The 20780-nt window shown below is 43.4% G+C and overlaps 1 protein-coding gene across 1 annotated transcript in view; it reads right to left on the reverse strand.

Annotated features, from left to right (window-relative positions):
* IFT172 (intraflagellar transport 172) overlaps positions 1-20780 on the reverse strand; it is a gene marked incomplete at its 5' end in the record, with an annotated part of 111297 nt that overhangs the window by 4622 nt on the left and 85895 nt on the right. The window contains 4 exons of the mRNA XM_088466029.1: positions 3498-3557; positions 8610-8705; positions 10545-10664; positions 13130-13240. Of these exons, the coding sequence (XP_088322155.1) occupies positions 3498-3557; positions 8610-8705; positions 10545-10664; positions 13130-13240 (387 nt within the window). The remainder of the gene's footprint in view (positions 1-3497; positions 3558-8609; positions 8706-10544; positions 10665-13129; positions 13241-20780) is intronic.

Below are 20780 nucleotides of genomic sequence, written 5' to 3' on the forward strand. Positions count from 1 at the left end.
TTCCTCTAGGGTGTTCCTTCCAATACAATTTGTAACTAGGGTGTTCCTTCAAATACAATTCTGTATTGGAAGGAACCAAATTGACATTGTAGAAACCTGGACTCTCAAGGTTGCCAGACGAAGACCTAAGTCTAATCCAGCCTGAAGAAAAGCAAGTACTCGAGACCTTGAAATCCTTTGGATCATATTTTCTGTGGGAACACCAGTTAAAATATCAATGCCAAATCCTGTGAAAGATGCGGGCGGAAGCAGGCTTCCTTGCCTTCAGCATAGTCTGGATCACAGAGGCAGAAAAACCCTTGGCCTTTAAGACGGAAGACTCAAGAGCCATGCCGTGAAAGCCAGCCGAGGTAAATCCTGATATTGGCAGGGACCCTGCACTAGCAGATCCGGCCGTAGAGGCAGTGGAAGTGGACTGTCTATGGATGGACATGTCAGATCGGAGAACCAATGCTTCCTGGGTCAGGCAGGGGCTATTAGTATTACCTGGTCGCCTTCTTGCTTGAACTTTTTGACGACTCTTGGGAGGAGGGAGATTGGGGGGAAACATGGTATGGCAACCTGAAGTCCAACCTCACCGCCAGAGCGTCCACGAAGGCGGCTGAGGGGTCCCTTGTTCTGGACCCGTACCTGGGGACCTTGCGGTTGTGACGTGACGCCATGAGGTCTACGTCCGGTAATCCCCACCAGGAGTTGAAAGATGTCCGCATGAACAGCCCATTCTCCGGCGTGTATGTCCTAGTGACTTAAGAAGTCCGCTTCCAGTTGAAAATTCCTGGGATGAATATTGCCAAGATTGCTGGAGGATGGTATTCTGCCCACAGCCCCGGACTGAACCTGGACAGGCCTGCCCTGTAGGACTTTCTGCGCCAGTATGAGCGCTCTGTGCACTGCACGAAGCTCCAAGATATTTATTGGTAGGTGACCTTCTTGAACTGTCCACCTTCCCTGAAGGGTATGGTGACCTGTCACCGCTCCCCATCCTCGCAGACTTGCATCCATGGTGAGTACCCAATACAGTACCCATAACGGACGACCCTTGTTTAAATGAGTTGTCTCCAGCCACCAAGCGAGGGAGAGCCGAACCTCTGGCGAGATGCGGATCATCTGAGACTTTATCCGATAATACTGACCATCTCTAGGAGCAAGGATCCAATATTGCAGGGACCTGGAGTGGAACTGGGCATAAGCCACCATGTCAAATGTGGATACCATGGAGCCCAGCACCTGCATTGCCAAGTGTACTGACACTGTTTGCATGCAGAGAAGACTGTGCACATGAAACTGTAGTGCCACAATCTTGTCTTCTGGTAGAAGAATCCTCTGTCCCAGAGAGTCCAGCCAAGTGCACCATCTGCTGAGTTGGAAAGAGACTACTATCCAGCCGTGCTCTTGTAAGCAAACAATAGTCATCTGCAGATAACATTGTAACATCTCCTGAGATTGTGCTAATATCGGGAGATCGCCCAAATATGGCAGTATCCTGACGTCTGAGATGAGCCATCATGACTTCCATTATCTTGGTAAATACCCGCGACCCATTTGGTTTTTGAATCCAAATTTTTTTTTTTTAACAATAACCCTTTACATCATAGGGACGGGGACTATAACTCCTGACTTCAGGAGGGCCCCAATAGACTCCCGGTAGACCGAAGCGCTGACCGGATCCAAAGACAGGATTGTACCAAAAAACCTCTGAGAGGGGGGCCTTAGGAACGTAATGGCGTAACCATGAGAAACCAGCTCCCGAACCCGGGCATCCGTAGTTGTCTGATGCCAGGCCTGGGCGAGATGTAGAAGTTGCCCTCCAACCCTGATATCCTCCAGGGGGAGGCCCGTCCCATCAGACAGTAAACTTACCGTCTGGCCTGGAAGCAGGACGTTTAGTTGACCAAGATTTCTTGGGCTGCGGTTTCCTGTGGGAATGACTCCTTGTAGCTTGGAAATGCTTACTAGGAGTACCCCATGCTTCAGACATGAGATTCGTCAGTTGCCCAGACGGAGGAAAATAATCCTTAGCCACCTTCTGACGCCTAAAGAGTCTTAGATATCAGTGATGCCTCCTCTTCCTCTATACTGATGACAGGTCTAACCACTCTTACTAGAGAGGGGACATCCACAAGGGACTGATAGAGTTCTGGGTCTTACTCAGTGGAAGAAGTGGAAGAAGACCGTGTATCAGAGTCTGCTGAGGACTCTTGAGGCAACGACTGACGAGAACCTCTCTTATGCCCCTGCATTATCGTTACATGTCTATCTGCCTGCTGAGGAGCTATAGACGGCGGCATACTCTGACTAGAGGGAGCAGTAGAATTAACCCAACAGGAATTCATGTGGGGCATATATATATAGGGGATATATACATGGGGACATATACATACACATAAAAGGATGCACATGCTGTGATCACCCCATAGCATGAGGTAATATGGCAGCAGTAGGAGCCCGTGTTCTGCAGCCTTGTCTACTAAGTATGACAAAACCTGAGGCAAAATGGCCGACCAGGGTAGCTGTAGTGCTGGTGCAGGTGTACAGGATAGCCCTGGTAGCTGTTTACAACAGTTACTACACAATCCATCCTGTATAACATCCTGCTCAGACAGGCCTGCTGCACAGGACTTACATGTTCTCAGCACTGGAGGCTCATCCTTCTCACTTTTACACATGATTAATGTATAAATGGTATAAGGTGTACAGTATAAATGCAATGTGACCTCTATCAATGAAACCCCCCGAACACCTCTGCAGAGGTATGAGCAGAAACACAGTGATGGGTATAACTCCCCCCTAGGCTGCCATTTTGACGGCCGGGTGCGCTGACCACCTCACAGTAGTAAGACGTTGACTAGTGCGCTTCTAGTGCTTCTTACCACCCGTCCCCGGCGACAGACGATATGGTCCCGGCTGCCTCAGTGAGGACACGTTACACGAGGCCTTCACCCGCAGCCACCTCCGATGCGTCTGTACACCGGACGCCAGGACTGCCGCGCACGATTCCCCGTGAGGAATCGCTTACGTGACATCTCAATGACGCGACTGCAGTCCCGGACCTCAGCAAAACCCGCTGCTGAGGCCTGCCGAATACCTCAGGGCATATAGCGGTACTGATTTTACGGCATCGGCGGAGGTAGGAGGAGTCACGGCACATGCGTTACTATCGGCGCCGGGTACCGCTATACTCTGAAGTTCAAAAACTAAGGTAAATCATATCATGAAAAAGCCTGGTACGGCCTGGGCAATCCCGCTGTATAACAGGTGCGACTGGTCTTACCGCGCTCCAAACAAAACAACTGAGTACCGGTGGCTGAGGGCGGGGTATATAGGGAGGAGGACCAGTGCATGCTGGGAGCTCCAAAGCTGTAGCTGTTGGTGCATTGGATCGCTCCAACTACATACCCCAAGGTACCCTATGGACCCTACAGACCCTGAAGAAGTAAGAGAATCACCCCACCCCTGTCCATGTCACCTACAATATTACACCATGTAGCCATACTTACATCTACAAGGTCCAGAAATCTGTTCAGGAAGATGAATGCTGAGTTTTCCCAGCCCATTACCTACAGGAGCACAGGAGACACACATCCCATTAGACACAGAAAGACAAACACCGCCTGGGGGTATAGACAGAGAGAGACATCCCGAGTACACATTGTGAGACAGACACATTCTGGGGAATGGCATCCTAAATAAGGCATATAGTTACCATCCCGGCAGTCCAGATTCTGGCGCTCAAAATACCAGCACCGGAATCCTGACGGTAAGTATTGGGGTTAGGGGGAGGGTTTGGCACTAGATGGAGGGATAGGGTAGGGGTACTTACCTGCAGGCGTTGGGATTCTGACTGTCGGGATACCGCTGTTAGTAGTTCCGGCATCCCTACTACCGGGATTCCTTACACAATCCCTAAAAACACTGAGAGACAGACATAGGCCGGGGGGGAGAGACATACTAAATACACACAGAAGACAGACACAAGCCAAGGGGTAGAGATATCCTCAGTACACACAGGGAGGGACACACAGGCCAGGGGGGAGAGACATCCTCAGTACACACAGACTGAGGCCGGGGGGAAGAGACATCCTCAGTACACACAGACTTAGGCCAGGGGAGTGGGGGGGGGGAGACATCCTCAGTACACACAGACTTAGGCCAGGGGGAGGAGAGATATCCTCAGTACACACAGGCACAGGCCGGGGGGGAGAGACATCCTCAGTAGACACAGGCCGGGGGGAGAGACATCCTCAGTAGACACAGGCCGGGGGGAGAGACATCCTCAGTACATACAAATTCAGGCAGAGGGGAGAGACATCCTCAGTACACACAGACATAGGCCAGGGGGGGGAGAGACATCCTCAGTACACACAGACATAGGCCAGGGGGAGAGAGACATCCTCAGTACACACAGACTGAGGCCGGGGGGAGAGACATCCTCAGTACACACAGACTAGGCCGGGGGGAGAGATATCCTCAGTACACACAGACTTAGGCCAGGGGGAGGGGGAGAGACATCCTCAGTACACACAGACACAGGCCGGGGGGGAGAGACGTTCTAATTACACAGAGACGCAGTTGGTTGGGGTGGACTGCGCACATCCGCGGTGTGGACTAGTTGGTGGAAAATGTGGAGGGGATGTGAGGTGGGGTGTGATGGTTTGTGGGGGAGGGGGAAGGGAAGAGATGTGGGGTGTGTATGGGAGGTGGTGTTGGTGATGGGGTTTTTTTGGAGGGGTTGGGAGAGTAGGGAGATGGGTGGGAGAGTGGGTGTGGGGTGGTATGTGGAGTGCTGCACCTTCTTACAGGAGCACCGGGTCCTGGTATTGGTAGAATTGATGATGATGATAATAATAATCGGTCGGGTGCGCTCTTCTTATGGGTGATGGATGAGCTAGGTAGGGGTGGTGTCTGTGTGGGGAGGTGGGGGTATGTAGTGCGGTGAGAAATGACAGACACAGAATGTTGGGGCCAAATCGTTTAATGAGGCACAATGCTGCTCCGATAAGGACCAGGGGGGTGGAACGTGATGGAGTGGGGGGGGGGGGAGAAATTGGGGTCTGGTGGGAGGGGTGTGATTGGCTGGGCGAGAGTAAACTGTCTGTGGGCGAGGAGTGCGGTGGAGTGTAGGTGAGGCTGACTGGGCTATGTGTGGTGTGAGGGTGGGATGTAGCATGTGTAAATGTCACACTGGAGGATGTTGCCGTTGGATGTGGAGGGGGGGTTGGAGGGGGGAGGTGTTGCGTGTGTAATCTGCTGTGGTGTGTGGTGGTGATTTGGTGAAATATGGTAGGGTGTGTGGAAAACTAATTTACATATGCTGTATAATGAATATAGTACATGAAATTCAAAATGGCCTTTGCACAGCTTTTTTGCTTTTTGCACAATTAAATGGAGAAATGAGATGAGATATCTTTAAGGGCCGCTCCCTAGGACACGGTTTATGTGCAGAATGGGATAATAGCTTGTCCATTTATGTATAATTGTGTGCTAGAGAAATTTAGTGACCAAATATAGGGATGCACAACACCATGATCATCTCATAAAGGAATCTACTTTCTATGACTCCCAAGCACAGGAAGGGCCACCAAGAACAAACACTGTCTATGTGATGTCGTCAGTGGGTGTACAGGGGGCGTATTACCTGAAGACTTTACATTACAGAGTATTTTATACCTTCTATTAATCAATCGTGGTTATTGCTGCATTAACCCTGGGAGATATGTGCTCTCAGTTAAGGGCTGGATCAATTTATTTAAGAATTTGTCATTTTAATTAATTAAGTATACTGGAATGGAATCTATTACTTTATGCAACAATGCAGGTAAAAGGTATAATATAAACAGGTGTTATGGTGAAATATGGTGGGATGCTGCATGTGTTGGAGCCTAAAAGGGGGGATGTAACGAAGGGGCAGGGGTGTCTGGATGTGGAGAGGGATGGGGGTGATGCTGTGGTGTGTGGTAGGATGTCTGATGGTGATGAAGGGGACAATGTACGTGGGTGTGTGTAGGTCTGTATGTGTGGAGGGGAGTGGTGGGGGTATGGAGGGGGTGGCAAGGGGTAAAAAAGAAAGGGGGTGGATTGTGTATGTGGATAAAGTAGTGGGTGTGGTGGGGGGGGTTTGGCTTGGGTTATTCTGTGTGTGGGTGCGGGTGTGAGATGAGATGGTGGGTGTGGCTGGCATCTGAGGCGTGTGATGTTTATTTAGTGGTAATGGATTTGACCTCGTTATCGATGTTGAGACCTAAGGGTGTGAAAGTTTGGAGCGTGAAGACCCACTTGAGCTCCTCTTTGCTGATAATTCTGGTGAAGTCACCTCCTCTCCAGTGTTTCTTCATGTGTGATCCCTATGAAGCTGAGGCCCTTTGTGTTGCTGTGGTGGTGGTCGTTGAAGTGGACGGGTATGTTGTGGTTGCCTGCTTGTTTGGTAATATTCCTGAGCTGTTCCGCGATCCTTGTTTTGAGTGGTCTGGTGGTCCTTTCCATGTATTGCTTATTACAAGGACATTGTATGAGGTATATTATGTTGGAGGTGTTGCAGGATATTTGTTCCTTGATATTGTATGTGTGTCCTGATTGTGTGGATGTGAAGGCTGTGGTGGGTGTGGTGTCCCTATATTGCAGGGTTTTGCAGTTTTTTCATGTGCCACAGTGGATTAAACCTTTTATTGCCCTTGAGTTGTCCAGGGTGCTTTGTGTGAGGGTGGGGGGTGGATGTGGTTGAGGACCAGTTTGTTATGGATGTTTGGGGCCTTGCGGTATATGATTTTTGCTTTGTCTGGTAGGACCTCCCTGAGTTGATCGTCTTTTAGAAGTAGGTGCTGATGTTTGTTGATTATTTTTTTAATGCTGGATGCATGGGTGTTGTATTGTGTGATTAATGGAACGTGGTTGATTGGATGGTTGGGTGCGTTGTTTGTACTCTAGAAGGGGTTTTCTGTCTTCCTCGCCTATTTGTGTGAAGGCTATTTCTAGTTTAACTGCATTGTATGCCTTATCTGTGAATTGCTGTTTGAGCGTAGTCTATGAGTCTGGTGCAGTTGCGTCTGATGCATTTGAATTGTCCGGTGGGGATGTTGTTGAGCCAATTGGGGTGATGACAACTGCTAGATAGAATATAGCTGTTGACGTCGACAGGTTTTTGAAAAGTCCTGGTGTGGATTTGTCTGTTGTGGATGAAAAGTTCCAAATCTAGAAAATTGACGGAGGCCTGACTGTAGTGTGTGGTAAACTGGAGGTTACTGGTGTTGTTGTTGATGTATTGGATGAAGTCGAGTAGTGTGTTGAGGAGTCCTGTCCGGACACATAGAACATCATCTATGTATCTGGTCCAGAGGACCAAGTTCGCCTCCCAGTCATGTGCTGTCAATATGTGGGAGTCCTCCCATCTGCTCATGAACAGGTTAGCATTACTGGGGGCCAACTTGGTCCCCATAGCGGTCCCTGTTATCTGTAGGAAGAAGTCTCCGTTGAACCAGAACTAGTTGTGGGTGAATATGTATTTGATGCCTTCCAGGATGAATGCAGTCTGGTGTGGGTCGAGTGTGTTGTCCTGTTCCAAATAATGTCTGACACTGTCCAGTCCCTGTTGGTGGTTGATGAAGGTGTATAGTGATGTGACATCGCTGGTGATGAGCCAGCGGTCATCACCCCAGGTGGTGTTCTCCAGTATGTGTGTGGTGTCTTGCAGGTGTGACTTTTGTTGTTTGACATACGGTTGAAGGAAGTGTATTGTGACAGGTTAGTTGATATGGAATTGATGCCTGAAATGATGGGTCTGCCTGAGGGGTTTGTAGTGCTCTTGTGTACTTTTGGGAGATAATAGAAGACCGGAATGACTGGATGTGGGTTGTGTATGAAGTTGTGTTCTTGTTTGGAAAGGATGCCTTTGTTTAGGCCTGATGTGAGGATGCGTGTCAGCGTGCGGTTGAATTTTTGGGTTGGATCACTGGTTAGGGGTTCATATGTGGTTGCGTCCAAGAGTATAAGTTGTGATTCCTTGATGTAGTTGGTCATGTTGAGGAAGGCTAACCCTGCCCCCTTGTCTGCTGGTTTGATGATAAGGTTTCTGTCTGATTTCAGGTTGTTGAGAGAGGTGCGTTCTTGTTGGGTGAGGTTTTAGTTCCGTGTCCCGATTGTGGTCTCTAGTTTGTTGATGTCGTCTGTGACTAATTTCTCAAATGTGTGGACAATGTGTCCTTTAAGATGCCTGGGGTAAAAGCTGGATGGTGGTCGTAGTGTGGTGTGTTTGTAGTTGTCTTGGTTGGGTTCTATGGTTATGGGGTTGGACATGAAGTATTTTTTTAGTGTTGAGTGTGAGTCTGCGTACGAATCTGTTGACATCCAGGTACGTTTCTAATTTATTTAAGTGGTTTTTACGGGCAAACTTTAGGCCTTTGTTTAGAAGTGTAATGTCACTGTTTGTGAGGATGTGGTTGCTTAGGTTGAAGATGCCCTGTGTGTCATAAGTTGTCGGATTGGTCAGTGTTTTGGGTGTGGTTGATTGTCCACTCTGCATCCTCGTCTAGTTGGGCCAGTTTACACAGAGACCGGTAATGTGATAGAGACACAGTATATCACACATGCGCACACACACAGATAAATCTGGCCGATACCTTAGCCGCCATTCCGGCCTCATAGAAAGCCTTGTCTGCAGGGAGCAAATCTGTGTGACGCAAGAGGGAGACGCAGAGTTTCCCAGCTACAACGTCCTGCAATGAATGGGAAAAAGCCACATTGCTCAGGGGACCAATCACTGGGGAAGGGAGGATGCACGAGACAGACAGACAGGAGACAGATCAGATGAGAGTGAGACAGGAGAGATGGATGAAGAGAGAGTGAGCGAGAATGAGAGAGAAAAAGTAAGAGTGAGGGAGAGAAAAGGAGAGAGACAGAAAGAGACAGAGAGGGAGACAAAAAAAAAAAAAAAGTGGTGAAAAAAGTGATAGAGTGAGACAGGGAGGAAGAGAGACACGTAGAGGAACTTGCCCTTCTTTTCTCCCTCAGCCTATATGATCAACTATACACTGACGACACCCAAACCTACCTGTCCTCCGCTGACCTCACTTAGTCTCCAATGCCTTCTGTAATCTGCTCCTGGATGTCCCAGCACTTCCAGAAACTCAACATGGTCAAGACCAAATTCAAGGTCCCCCTCCACCCCCGGGAACCTCCAACTCCAGCTCTCTCTGTTTATAGATTCATCTCTTCCAACTACAGAACATCTCCCTAACCTGACACTTCCTTACCCCCAATGCCACCAAAACTCAAATCACACTCTATTTCCCAGCTTAGACTACGGTAACCTTCTCCTCTGTTGTCTCCCCCTTTCTCTAATCTATCCTTAATGCTGCCACTTGCCTCGTTTTCCTCTCCTGCTCCACTGGCTCACAATCCAGCAGCCACAGAAAGCCCTACGTCTCTACCCCGCGCCTCACCACCACCCTGCTCACAATCCAGCGGCCACAGAGAGCCCTACATCTCTACCCTCCGCGCCTCACCACCACTCTGCTCACAATCCAGCGGCCACAGAAAGCCATACGTCTCTACCCTCCGCGCCTCACCACCACTCTGCTCACAATCCAACGGCCACAGAAAGCCCTACGTCTCTCCCCGCCGCGCCTCACCACCACTCTGCTCACAATCCAGCGGCCACAGAAAGCCCTACGTCTCTACCCTCCGCGCCTCACCACCACTCTGCTCACAATCCAGCGGCCACAGAGAGCCCTATGTCTCTACCCTCCGCGCCTCACCACCACTCTGCTCACAATCCAGCGGCCACAGAGAGCCCTACATCTCTACTCTCTGCGCCTCACAATCCAGCGGCCACAGAGAGCCCTACGTCTCTCCCCGCCGCGCCTCACCAACACTGCTCACAATCCAGCGGCCACAGAAAGCCCTATGTCTCTACCCTCCACGCCTCACCACCACTCTGCTCACAATCCAGAGGCCACAGAAAGCCCTACGTCTCTACCCTCCACGCCTCACCACCACCCTGCTCACAATCCAGCGGCCACAGAAAGCCCTACGTCTCTACCCTCCGCACCTTACCACCAACGTATTCACTCCATCTTACACTTGCATACAATATTTTGCTTGAAGTGCCCCCGTCCTCTCCCTCCCCAGTCACTGTGCATCACCCATAAAATGCCCTTTTATCAAAGCTTTCTAGTCCCCTCATAACTTGATGATGATTTCCTCTTCCTATAACCCATTTATCCTTCCCCTTAGTATGTAAGCACTGATGGGCAGGGCCCTCCACCCACCTGTTCTTCCATTGCACCCTCCATGTCACCAGTGCTCCTCTCCCCTTCAGACACGGATTGGTGGCCTATACTGTACTGAGTGCTGTGTGGTACTTGTGCTATGCAGAGCCGCAGTGTATTGTACTTACTCCCAGATACTCCTGCTGTGAGCGTTCATTGTTACCCTGCACAGCGCTGACTTTGTGGAGCCTTATAATTAAGCAGACAGACATGTAGAGGTGGCAGTACAGAGGAGAGAGAGAGAGGATAAGGGTAAGTGTCGCCATTAGAGCTCTGTACGCTCACCAGTTGCTGGACACCCTGCGCTGCGGAACGCGTGGAGTAATAATGAGCAATCAGCATCATCTGCTCAAACTCGTGGTGTGCCACGGAATGCACCTCGCTGGACTTCACCATATTGTCACACTGCAAAGACAGGACACAATGTACCCAATATGTCACATCAGCTGTAATATCTGCTTACTGGGGGGGGGATGAGACTAACATCAGACTGACGGGGGGAATGAGACTGTAAGATCAGATTATACTGTAATAACTTCATAGACCTAGTGCACGGAATATATAGTACAGCACCACGGCATATATTACCAGGTCATACAGTGTATATAGTACGGCACCACGGCATATATTACCAGATCATACAGTGTATATAGTACAGCACCACGGCATATATTACCAGATCATACAGTGTATATAGTACGGCACCACGGCATATATTACCAGGTCATACAGTGTATATAGTACGGCACCACGGCACATATTACCAGGTCATACAGTGTATATAGTATGGCACATATTACCAGGTCATACAGTGTATATAGTACAGCACCACGGCACATATTACCAGGTCATACAGTGTATATAATACAGCACCACGGCACATATTACCAGGTCATACAGTGTATATAGTACAGCACCACGGCACATATTACCAGGTCATACAGTGTATATAGTACAGCACCACGGCACATATTACCAGGTCGCACAGTGTATATAGTACAGCACCACGGCACATATTACCAGGTCATACAGTGTATATAGTACAGCACCACGGCACATATGACCAGGTCATACAGTGTATATAGTACGGCACATATTACCAGGTCATACAGTGTATATAGTACAGCACCACAGCACATATTACCAGGTCATACAGTGTATATAGTACAGCACCACGGCACATATTACCAGGTCATACAGTGTATATAGTACAGCACCACGGCACATATTACCAGGTCATACAGTGTATATAGTATGGCACATATTACCAGGTCATACAGTGTATATAGTACAGCACCACGGCACATATTACCAGGTCATACAGTGTATATAGTACAGCACCACGGCACATATTACCAGGTCATACAGTGTATATAGTACAGCACCACGGCACATATTACCAGGTCGCACAGTGTATATAGTACAGCACCACGGCACATATTACCAGGTCATACAGTGTATATAGTACAGCACCACGGCACATATGACCAGGTCATACAGTGTATATAGTACGGCACATATTACCAGGTCATACAGTGTATATAGTACAGCACCACAGCACATATTACCAGGTCATACAGTGTATATAGTACAGCACCACGGCACATATTACCAGGTCATACAGTGTATATAGTACAGCACCACGGCACATATTACCAGGTCATACAGTGTATATAGTACAGCACCACGGCACATATTACCAGGTCATACAGTGTATATAGTACAGCACCACGGCACATATTACCAGGTCATACAGTGTATATAGTACAGCACCACAGCACATATTACCAGGTCGCACAGTGTATATAGTACAGCACCACGGCACATATTACCAGGTCATACAGTGTATATAGTACAGCACCACGGCACATATTACCAGGTCATACAGTGTATATAGTACAGTACCACGGCATATATTACCAGGTCATACAGTGTATATAGTACGGCACATATTACCAGGTCGTACAGTGTATATAGTACGGCACATATTACCAGGTCATACAGTGTATATAGTACAGCACCACAGCACATATTACCAGGTCGTACAGTGTATATAGTACAGCACTACGGCACATATTACCAGGTCATACAGTATATAGTACAGCACCACGGCACATATTACCAGGTCATACAGTGTATATAGCACAGCACATATTACCAGGACATACAGTGTATATAGTACAGCACCACGGCACATATTACCAGGTCATGCAGTGTATATAGTACGGCACATATTACCAGGTCATACAGTGTATATAGTACAGTACTACGGCACATATTACCAGGTCGTACAGTGTATATAGTACGGCACATATTACCAGGTCATACAGTGTATATAGTACAGTACCACGGCACATATTACCAGGTCATACAGTGTATATAGTACGGCACATATTACCAGGTCGTACAGTGTATATAGTACGGCACATATTACCAGGTCATACAGTGTATATAGTACAGCACATATTACCAGGTCATACAGTGTATATAGTACAGCACATATTACCAGGTCACACAGTGTATATAGCACGGCACATATTACCAGGTCATACAGTGTATATAGTACGGCACATATTACCAGGTCATACAGTGTATATAGTACGGCACATATTACCAGGTCATACAGTGTATATAGTACAGCACCACGGCACATATTACCAGGTCATACAGTGTATATAGTACGGCACCACGGCATATATTACCAGGTCATACAGTGTATATAGTACAGCACCACGGCACATATTACCAGGTCATACAGTGTATATAGTACAGCACCACGGCACATATTACCAGGTCATACAGTGTATATAGTACAGCACCACGGCACATATTACCAGGTCATACAGTGTATATAGTACAGCACATATTACCAGGTCATACACCATGTCCCGCAGCTTTGCCCATGTATGATAGACTTCGGCACAGTTCATCCCCTCTGCATTCATCATCTCCACAAAGATCCGTTTATAGATGTTGAAATTCTGAACATGGAATAAATAACAAATATTTCCTGCAGTTGCACTTCACAGACAGCATAATGTAATAATATATATATCACTGTACATAATGTATACTGTGTAAGGGACATACTGTACATTACTGCACATACTGTGTAAGGGACATACTGTATACTGTGTAAGGGACATACTGTATACTGTGTAAGGGACATACTGCACATACTGTATACTGTGTAAGGGACATACTCTATATATTACTGCACATACTGTATACTGTGTAAGGGACATACTGTATATATTACTGCACATACTGTATACTGTGTAAGGGACATACTGTATATATTACTGCACATACTGTATACTGTGTAAGGGACATACTGTATATTACTGCACATACTGTATACTGTGTAAGGGACATACTGTATATTACTGCACATACTGTATACTGTGTAAGGGACATACTGTATATATTACTGCACATACTGTATACTGTGTAAGGGACATACTGTATATTACGGCACATACTGTATACTGTGTAAGGGACATACTGTATATATTACTGCACATACTGTATACTGTGTAAGGGACATACTGTATATATTACTGCACATACTGTATACTGTGTAAGGGACATACTGTACATTACTGCACATACTGTGTAAGGGACATACTGTACATTACTGCACATACTGTGTAAGGGACATACTGTATACTGTGTAAGGGACATACTGTATACTGTGTAAGGGACATACTGCACATACTGTATACTGTGTAAGGGACATACTCTATATATTACTGCACATACTGTATACTGTGTAAGGGACATACTGTATATATTACTGCACATACTGTATACTGTGTAAGGGACATACTGTATATATTACTGCACATACTGTATACTGTGTAAGGGACATACTGTATATATTACTGCACATACTGTATACTGTGTAAGGGACATACTGTATATTACTGCACATACTGTATACTGTGTAAGGGACATACTGTATATTACTGCACATACTGTATACTGTGTAAGGGACATACTGTATATATTACTGCACATACTGTATACTGTGTAAGGGACATACTGTATATTACGGCACATACTGTATACTGTGTAAGGGACATACTGTATATATTACTGCACATACTGTATACTGTGTAAGGGACATACTGTATATATTACTGCACATACTGTATACTGTGTAAGGGACATACTGTATATATTACTGCACATACTGTATACTGTGTAAGGGACATACTGTATATTACGGCACATACTGTATACTGTGTAAGGGACATACTGTATATTACTGCACATACTGTATACTGTGTAAGGGACATACTGTATATTACTGCACATACTGTATACTGTGTAAGGGACATACTATATATATTACTGCACATACTGTATACTGTGTAAGGGACATACTGTATATTACTGCACATACTGTATACTGTGTAAGGGACATACTGTATATATTACTGCACATACTGTATAAGGGACATACTATATATATTACTGCACATACTGTATACTGTGTAAGGGACATACTGTATATTACGGCACATACTGTATACTGTGTAAGGGACATACTGTATATATTACTGCACATACTGTATACTGTGTAAGGGACATACTGTATATATTACTGCACATACTGTATACTGTGTAAGGGACATACTGTATATATTACTGCACATACTGTATACTGTGTAAGGGACATACTGTATATATTACTGCACATACTGTATACTGTGTAAGGGACATACTGTATATATTACTGCACATACTGTATACTGTGTAAGGGACATACTGTATATTACTGCACATACTGTATACTGTGTAAGGGACATACTGTATATATTACTGCACATACTGTATACTGTGTAAGGGACATACTGTATAATACTGTACATACTGTATACTGTGTAAGGGACATACTGTATATTACGGCACATACTGTATACTGTGTAAGGGACATACTGTATATTACTGCACATACTGTATACTGTGTAAGGGACATACTGTATATTACTGCACATACTGTATACTGTGTAAGGGACATACTATATATATTACTGCACATACTGTATACTGTGTAAGGGACATACTGTATATTACTGCACATACTGTATACTGTGTAAGGGACATACTGTATATATTACTGCACATACTGTATACTGTGTAAGGGACATACTGTATATATTACTGCACATACTGTATACTGTGTAAGGGACATACTGTATATTACGGCACATACTGTATACTGTGTAAGGGACATACTGTATATATTACTGCACATACTGTATACTGTGTAAGGGACATACTGTATATTACTGCACATACTGTATACTGTGTAAGGGACATACTGTATATTACTGTACATACTGTATACTGTGTAAGGGACATTCTGTATATATTACTGCACATACTGTATACTGTGTAAGGGACATACTGTATATATTACTGCACATACTGTATACTGTGTAAGGGACATACTGTATATTACTGCACATACTGTATACTGTGTAAGGGACATACTATATATATTACTGCACATACTGTATACTGTGTAAGGGACATACTGTATATATTACTGCACATACTGTATACTGTGTAAGGGACATACTGTATATTACTGCACATACTGTATACTGTGTAAGGGACATTCTGTATATATTACTGCACATACTGTATACTGTGTAAGGGACATACTGTATATTACTGCACATACTGTATACTGTGTAAGTGACATACTGTATATTACTGCACATACTGTATACTGTGTAAGGGACATACTGTATATTACTGCACATACTGTATACTGTATAAGGGACATTCTGTATATATTACTGCACATACTGTATACTGTGTAAGGGACATACTGTATATATTACTGCACATACTGTATACTGTGTAAGGGACATACTGTATATATTACTGCACATACTGTATACTGTGTAAGGGACATACTGTATATTACTGCACATACTGTATACTGTGTAAGGGACATACTGCACATACTGTATACTGTGTAAGGGACATACTGTATATATTACTGCACATACTGTATACTGTGTAAGGGACATACTATATATATTACTGCACATACTGTATAAGGGACATACTGTATATTACTGCACATACTGTATACTGTGTAAGGGACATACTGTATAATACTGTACATACTGTATACTGTGTAAGGGACATACTGTATATTACGGCACATACTGTATACTGTGTAAGGGACATACTGTATATTACTGCACATACTGTATACTGTGTAAGGGACATTCTGTATATATTACTGCACATACTGTATACTGTGTAAGGGACATTCTGTATATATTACTGCACATACTGTATAAGGGACATTCTGTATATATTACTGCACATACTGTATACTGTGTAAGGGACATACTGTATATATTACTGCACATACTGTATACTGTGTAAGGGACATACTGTATATTACTGCACATACTGTATACTGTGTAAGGGACATACTGTATATTACTGCACATACTGTATACTGTGTAAGGGACATACTGTATATATTACTGCACATACTGTATACTGTATAAGGGACATACTGTATATATTACGGCACATACTGTATACTGTGTAAGGGACATACTGTATATATTACTGCACATACTGTATACTGTGTAAGGGACATACTGTATATATTACTGCACATACTGTATACTGTGTAAGGGACATACTATATATATTACTGCACATACTGTATACTGTGTAAGGGACATACTATGTATATTACTGCACATACTGTATACTGTGTAAGGGACATACTGTATATATTACTGCACATACTGTATACTGTGTAAGGGACATACTATATATATTACTGCACATACTGTATACTGTGTAAGGGACATACTATATATATTACTGCACATACTGTATACTGTATAAGGGACATACTGTATATTACTGCACATACTGTATACTGTGTAAGGGACATACTGTATAATACTGTACATACTGTATACTGTGTAAGGGACATACTGTATATTACGGCACATACTGTATACTGTGTAAGGGACATACTGTATATTACTGCACATACTGTATACTGTGTAAGGGACATACTGTATATTACTGCACATACTGTATATATTACTGCACATACTGTATACTGTGTAAGGGACATACTGTATATATTACTGCACATACTGTATACTGTGTAAGGGACATACTGTATATTACTGCACATACTGTATACTGTGTAAGGGACAGACTGTATATATTACTGCACATACTGTATACTGTGTAAGGGACATACTGTATATATTACTGCACATACTGTATACTGTGTAAGGGACATACTATATATATTACTGCACATACTGTATACTGTGTAAGGGACATACTGTATATTACTGCACATACTGTATATATTACTGCACATACTGTATACTGTGTAAGGGACATACTGTACATTACTGCACATACTGTATACTGTGTAAGGGACATACTGTATATATTACTGCACATACTGTATACTGTGTAAGGGACATACTGTATATATTACTGCACATACTGTATACTGTGTAAGGGACATACTGTATATATTACTGCACATACTGTATACTGTGTAAGGGACATACTGTATATTACTGCACATACTGTATACTGTGTAAGGGACAGACTGTATATTACTGCACATACTGTATACTGTGTAAGGGACAGACTGTATATATTACTGCACATACTGTATACTGTGTAAGGGACATACTGTATATATTACTGCACATACTGTATACTGTGTAAGGGACATACTGTATATTACTGCACATACTGTATACTGTGTAAGGGACATACTGTATATATTACTGCACATACTGTATACTGTGTAAGGGACATACTATATATATTACTGCACATACTGTATACTGTGTAAGGGACATACTGTATATTACTGCACATACTGTATACTGTGTAAGGGACATACTGTATATATTACTGCACATACTGTATACTGTGTAAGGGACATACTGTATATATTACTGCACATACTGTATAAGGGACATACTGTATATTACTGCACATACTGTATACTGTGTAAGGGACATACTGTATATATTACTGCACATACTGTATAAGGGACATACTGTATATTACTGCACATACTGTATACTGTGTAAGGGACATACTGTATAATACTGTACATACTGTATACTGTGTAAGGGACATACTGTATATTACGGCACATACTGTATACTGTGTAAGGGACATACTGTATATTACTGCACATACTGTATACTGTGTAAGGGACATACTGTATATTACGGCACATACTGTATACTGTGTAAGGGACATACTATATATATTACTGCACATACTGTATACTGTGTAAGGGACATACTGTATATTACTGCACATACTGTATACTGTGTAAGGGACATACACAGTATACAGTATGTGCAGTAATATATATAGTATGTCCCTTACACAGTATACAGTATGTGCCGTAATATACATAGTATGTCCCTTACACAGTATACAGTATGTGCAGTAATATATACTGTATGTCCCTTACACAGTATACAGTATGTGCAGTAATATATATAGTATGTCCCTTACACAGTATACAGTATGTGCCGTAATATACAGTATGTCCCTTACACAGTATACAGTATGTACAGTAATATATACAGTATGTCCCTTATACAGTATGTGCAGTAATATATACAGTATGTCCCTTACACAGTATACAGTATGTGCAGTAATATACAGTATGTCCCTTACACAGTATACAGTATGTGCAGTAATATATATAGTATGTCCCTTATACAGTATGTGCAGTAATATATACAGTATGTCCCTTACACAGTATACAGTATGTGCAGTAATATACAGTATGTCCCTTACACAGTATACAGTATGTGCAGTAATATATACTGTATGTCCCTTACACAGTATACAGTATGTGCAGTAATATATATAGTATGTCCCTTACACAGTATACAGTATGTGCCGTAATATACAGTATGTCCCTTACACAGTATACAGTATGTGCAGTAATATATACAGTATGTCCCTTACACAGTATACAGTATGTGCAGTAATATATACAGTATGTCCCTTACACAGTATACAGTATGTGCAATAATATACAGTATGTCCCTTACACAGTATACAGTATGTGCAGTAATATACAGTATGTCCCTTACACAGTATACAGTATGTGCAGTAATATATATAGTATGTCCCTTATACAGTATGTGCAGTAATATATACTGTATGTCCCTTACACAGTATACAGTATGTGCAGTAATATATATAGTATGTCCCTTACACAGTATACAGTATGTGCAGTAATATACAGTATGTCCCTTACACAGTATACAGTATGTGCAGTAATATATATAGTATGTCCATTACACAGTATACAGTATGTGCAGTAATATACAGTATGTCCCTTACACAGTATACAGTATGTGCAGTAATATATACAGTATGTCCCTTACACAGTATACAGTATGTGCCGTAATATACAGTATGTCCCTTACACAGTATACAGTATGTACAGTATTATACAGTATGTCCCTTACACAGTATACAGTATGTGCAGTAATATACAGTATGTCCCTTATACAGTATGTGCAGTAATATATACAGTATGTCCCTTACACAGTATACAGTATGTGCAGTAATATATATAGTATGTCCCTTACACAGTATACAGTATGTGCAGTAATATACAGTATGTCCCTTACACAGTATACAGTATGTGCAGTAATATATACAGTATGTCCCTTACACAGTATACAGTATGTGCAGTAATATACAGTATGTCCCTTACACAGTATACAGTATGTGCAGTAATATATACAGTATGTCCCTTACACAGTATACAGTATGTGCAGTAATATATATAGTATGTCCCTTACACAGTATACAGTATGTGCAGTAATATACAGTATGTCCCTTACACAGTATACAGTATGTGCAGTAATATACAGTATGTCCCTTATACAGTATGTGCAGTAATATATACAGTATGTCCCTTACACAGTATGTGCAGTAATATATACAGTATGTCCCTTACACAGTATACAGTATGTGCAGTAATATACAGTATGTCCCTTACACAGTATACAGTATGTGCAGTAATATACAGTATGTCCCTTACACAGTATACAGTATGTGCAGTAATATACAGTATGTCCCTTACACAGTATACAGTATGTGCAGTAATATACAGTATGTCCCTTACACAGTATACAGTATGTGCAGTAATATATACAGTATGTCCCTTACACAGTATACAGTATGTGCAGTAATATACAGTATGTCCCTTATACAGTATGTGCAGTAATATATACAGTATGTCCCTTACACAGTATACAGTATGTGCAGTAATATACAGTATGTCCCTTATACAGTATACAGTATGTGCAGTAATATACAGTATGTCCCTTATACAGTATGTGCAGTAATATATACAGTATGTCCCTTACACAGTATACAGTATGTGCAGTAATATACAGTATGTCCCTTACACAGTATACAGTATGTGCAGTAATATATATA

This window comes from Taudactylus pleione, unplaced genomic scaffold, assembly GCF_031769625.1.
Source record: "Taudactylus pleione unplaced genomic scaffold, aTauple2 ptg002299l, whole genome shotgun sequence".
NCBI lineage: Eukaryota > Metazoa > Chordata > Amphibia > Anura > Myobatrachidae > Taudactylus > Taudactylus pleione.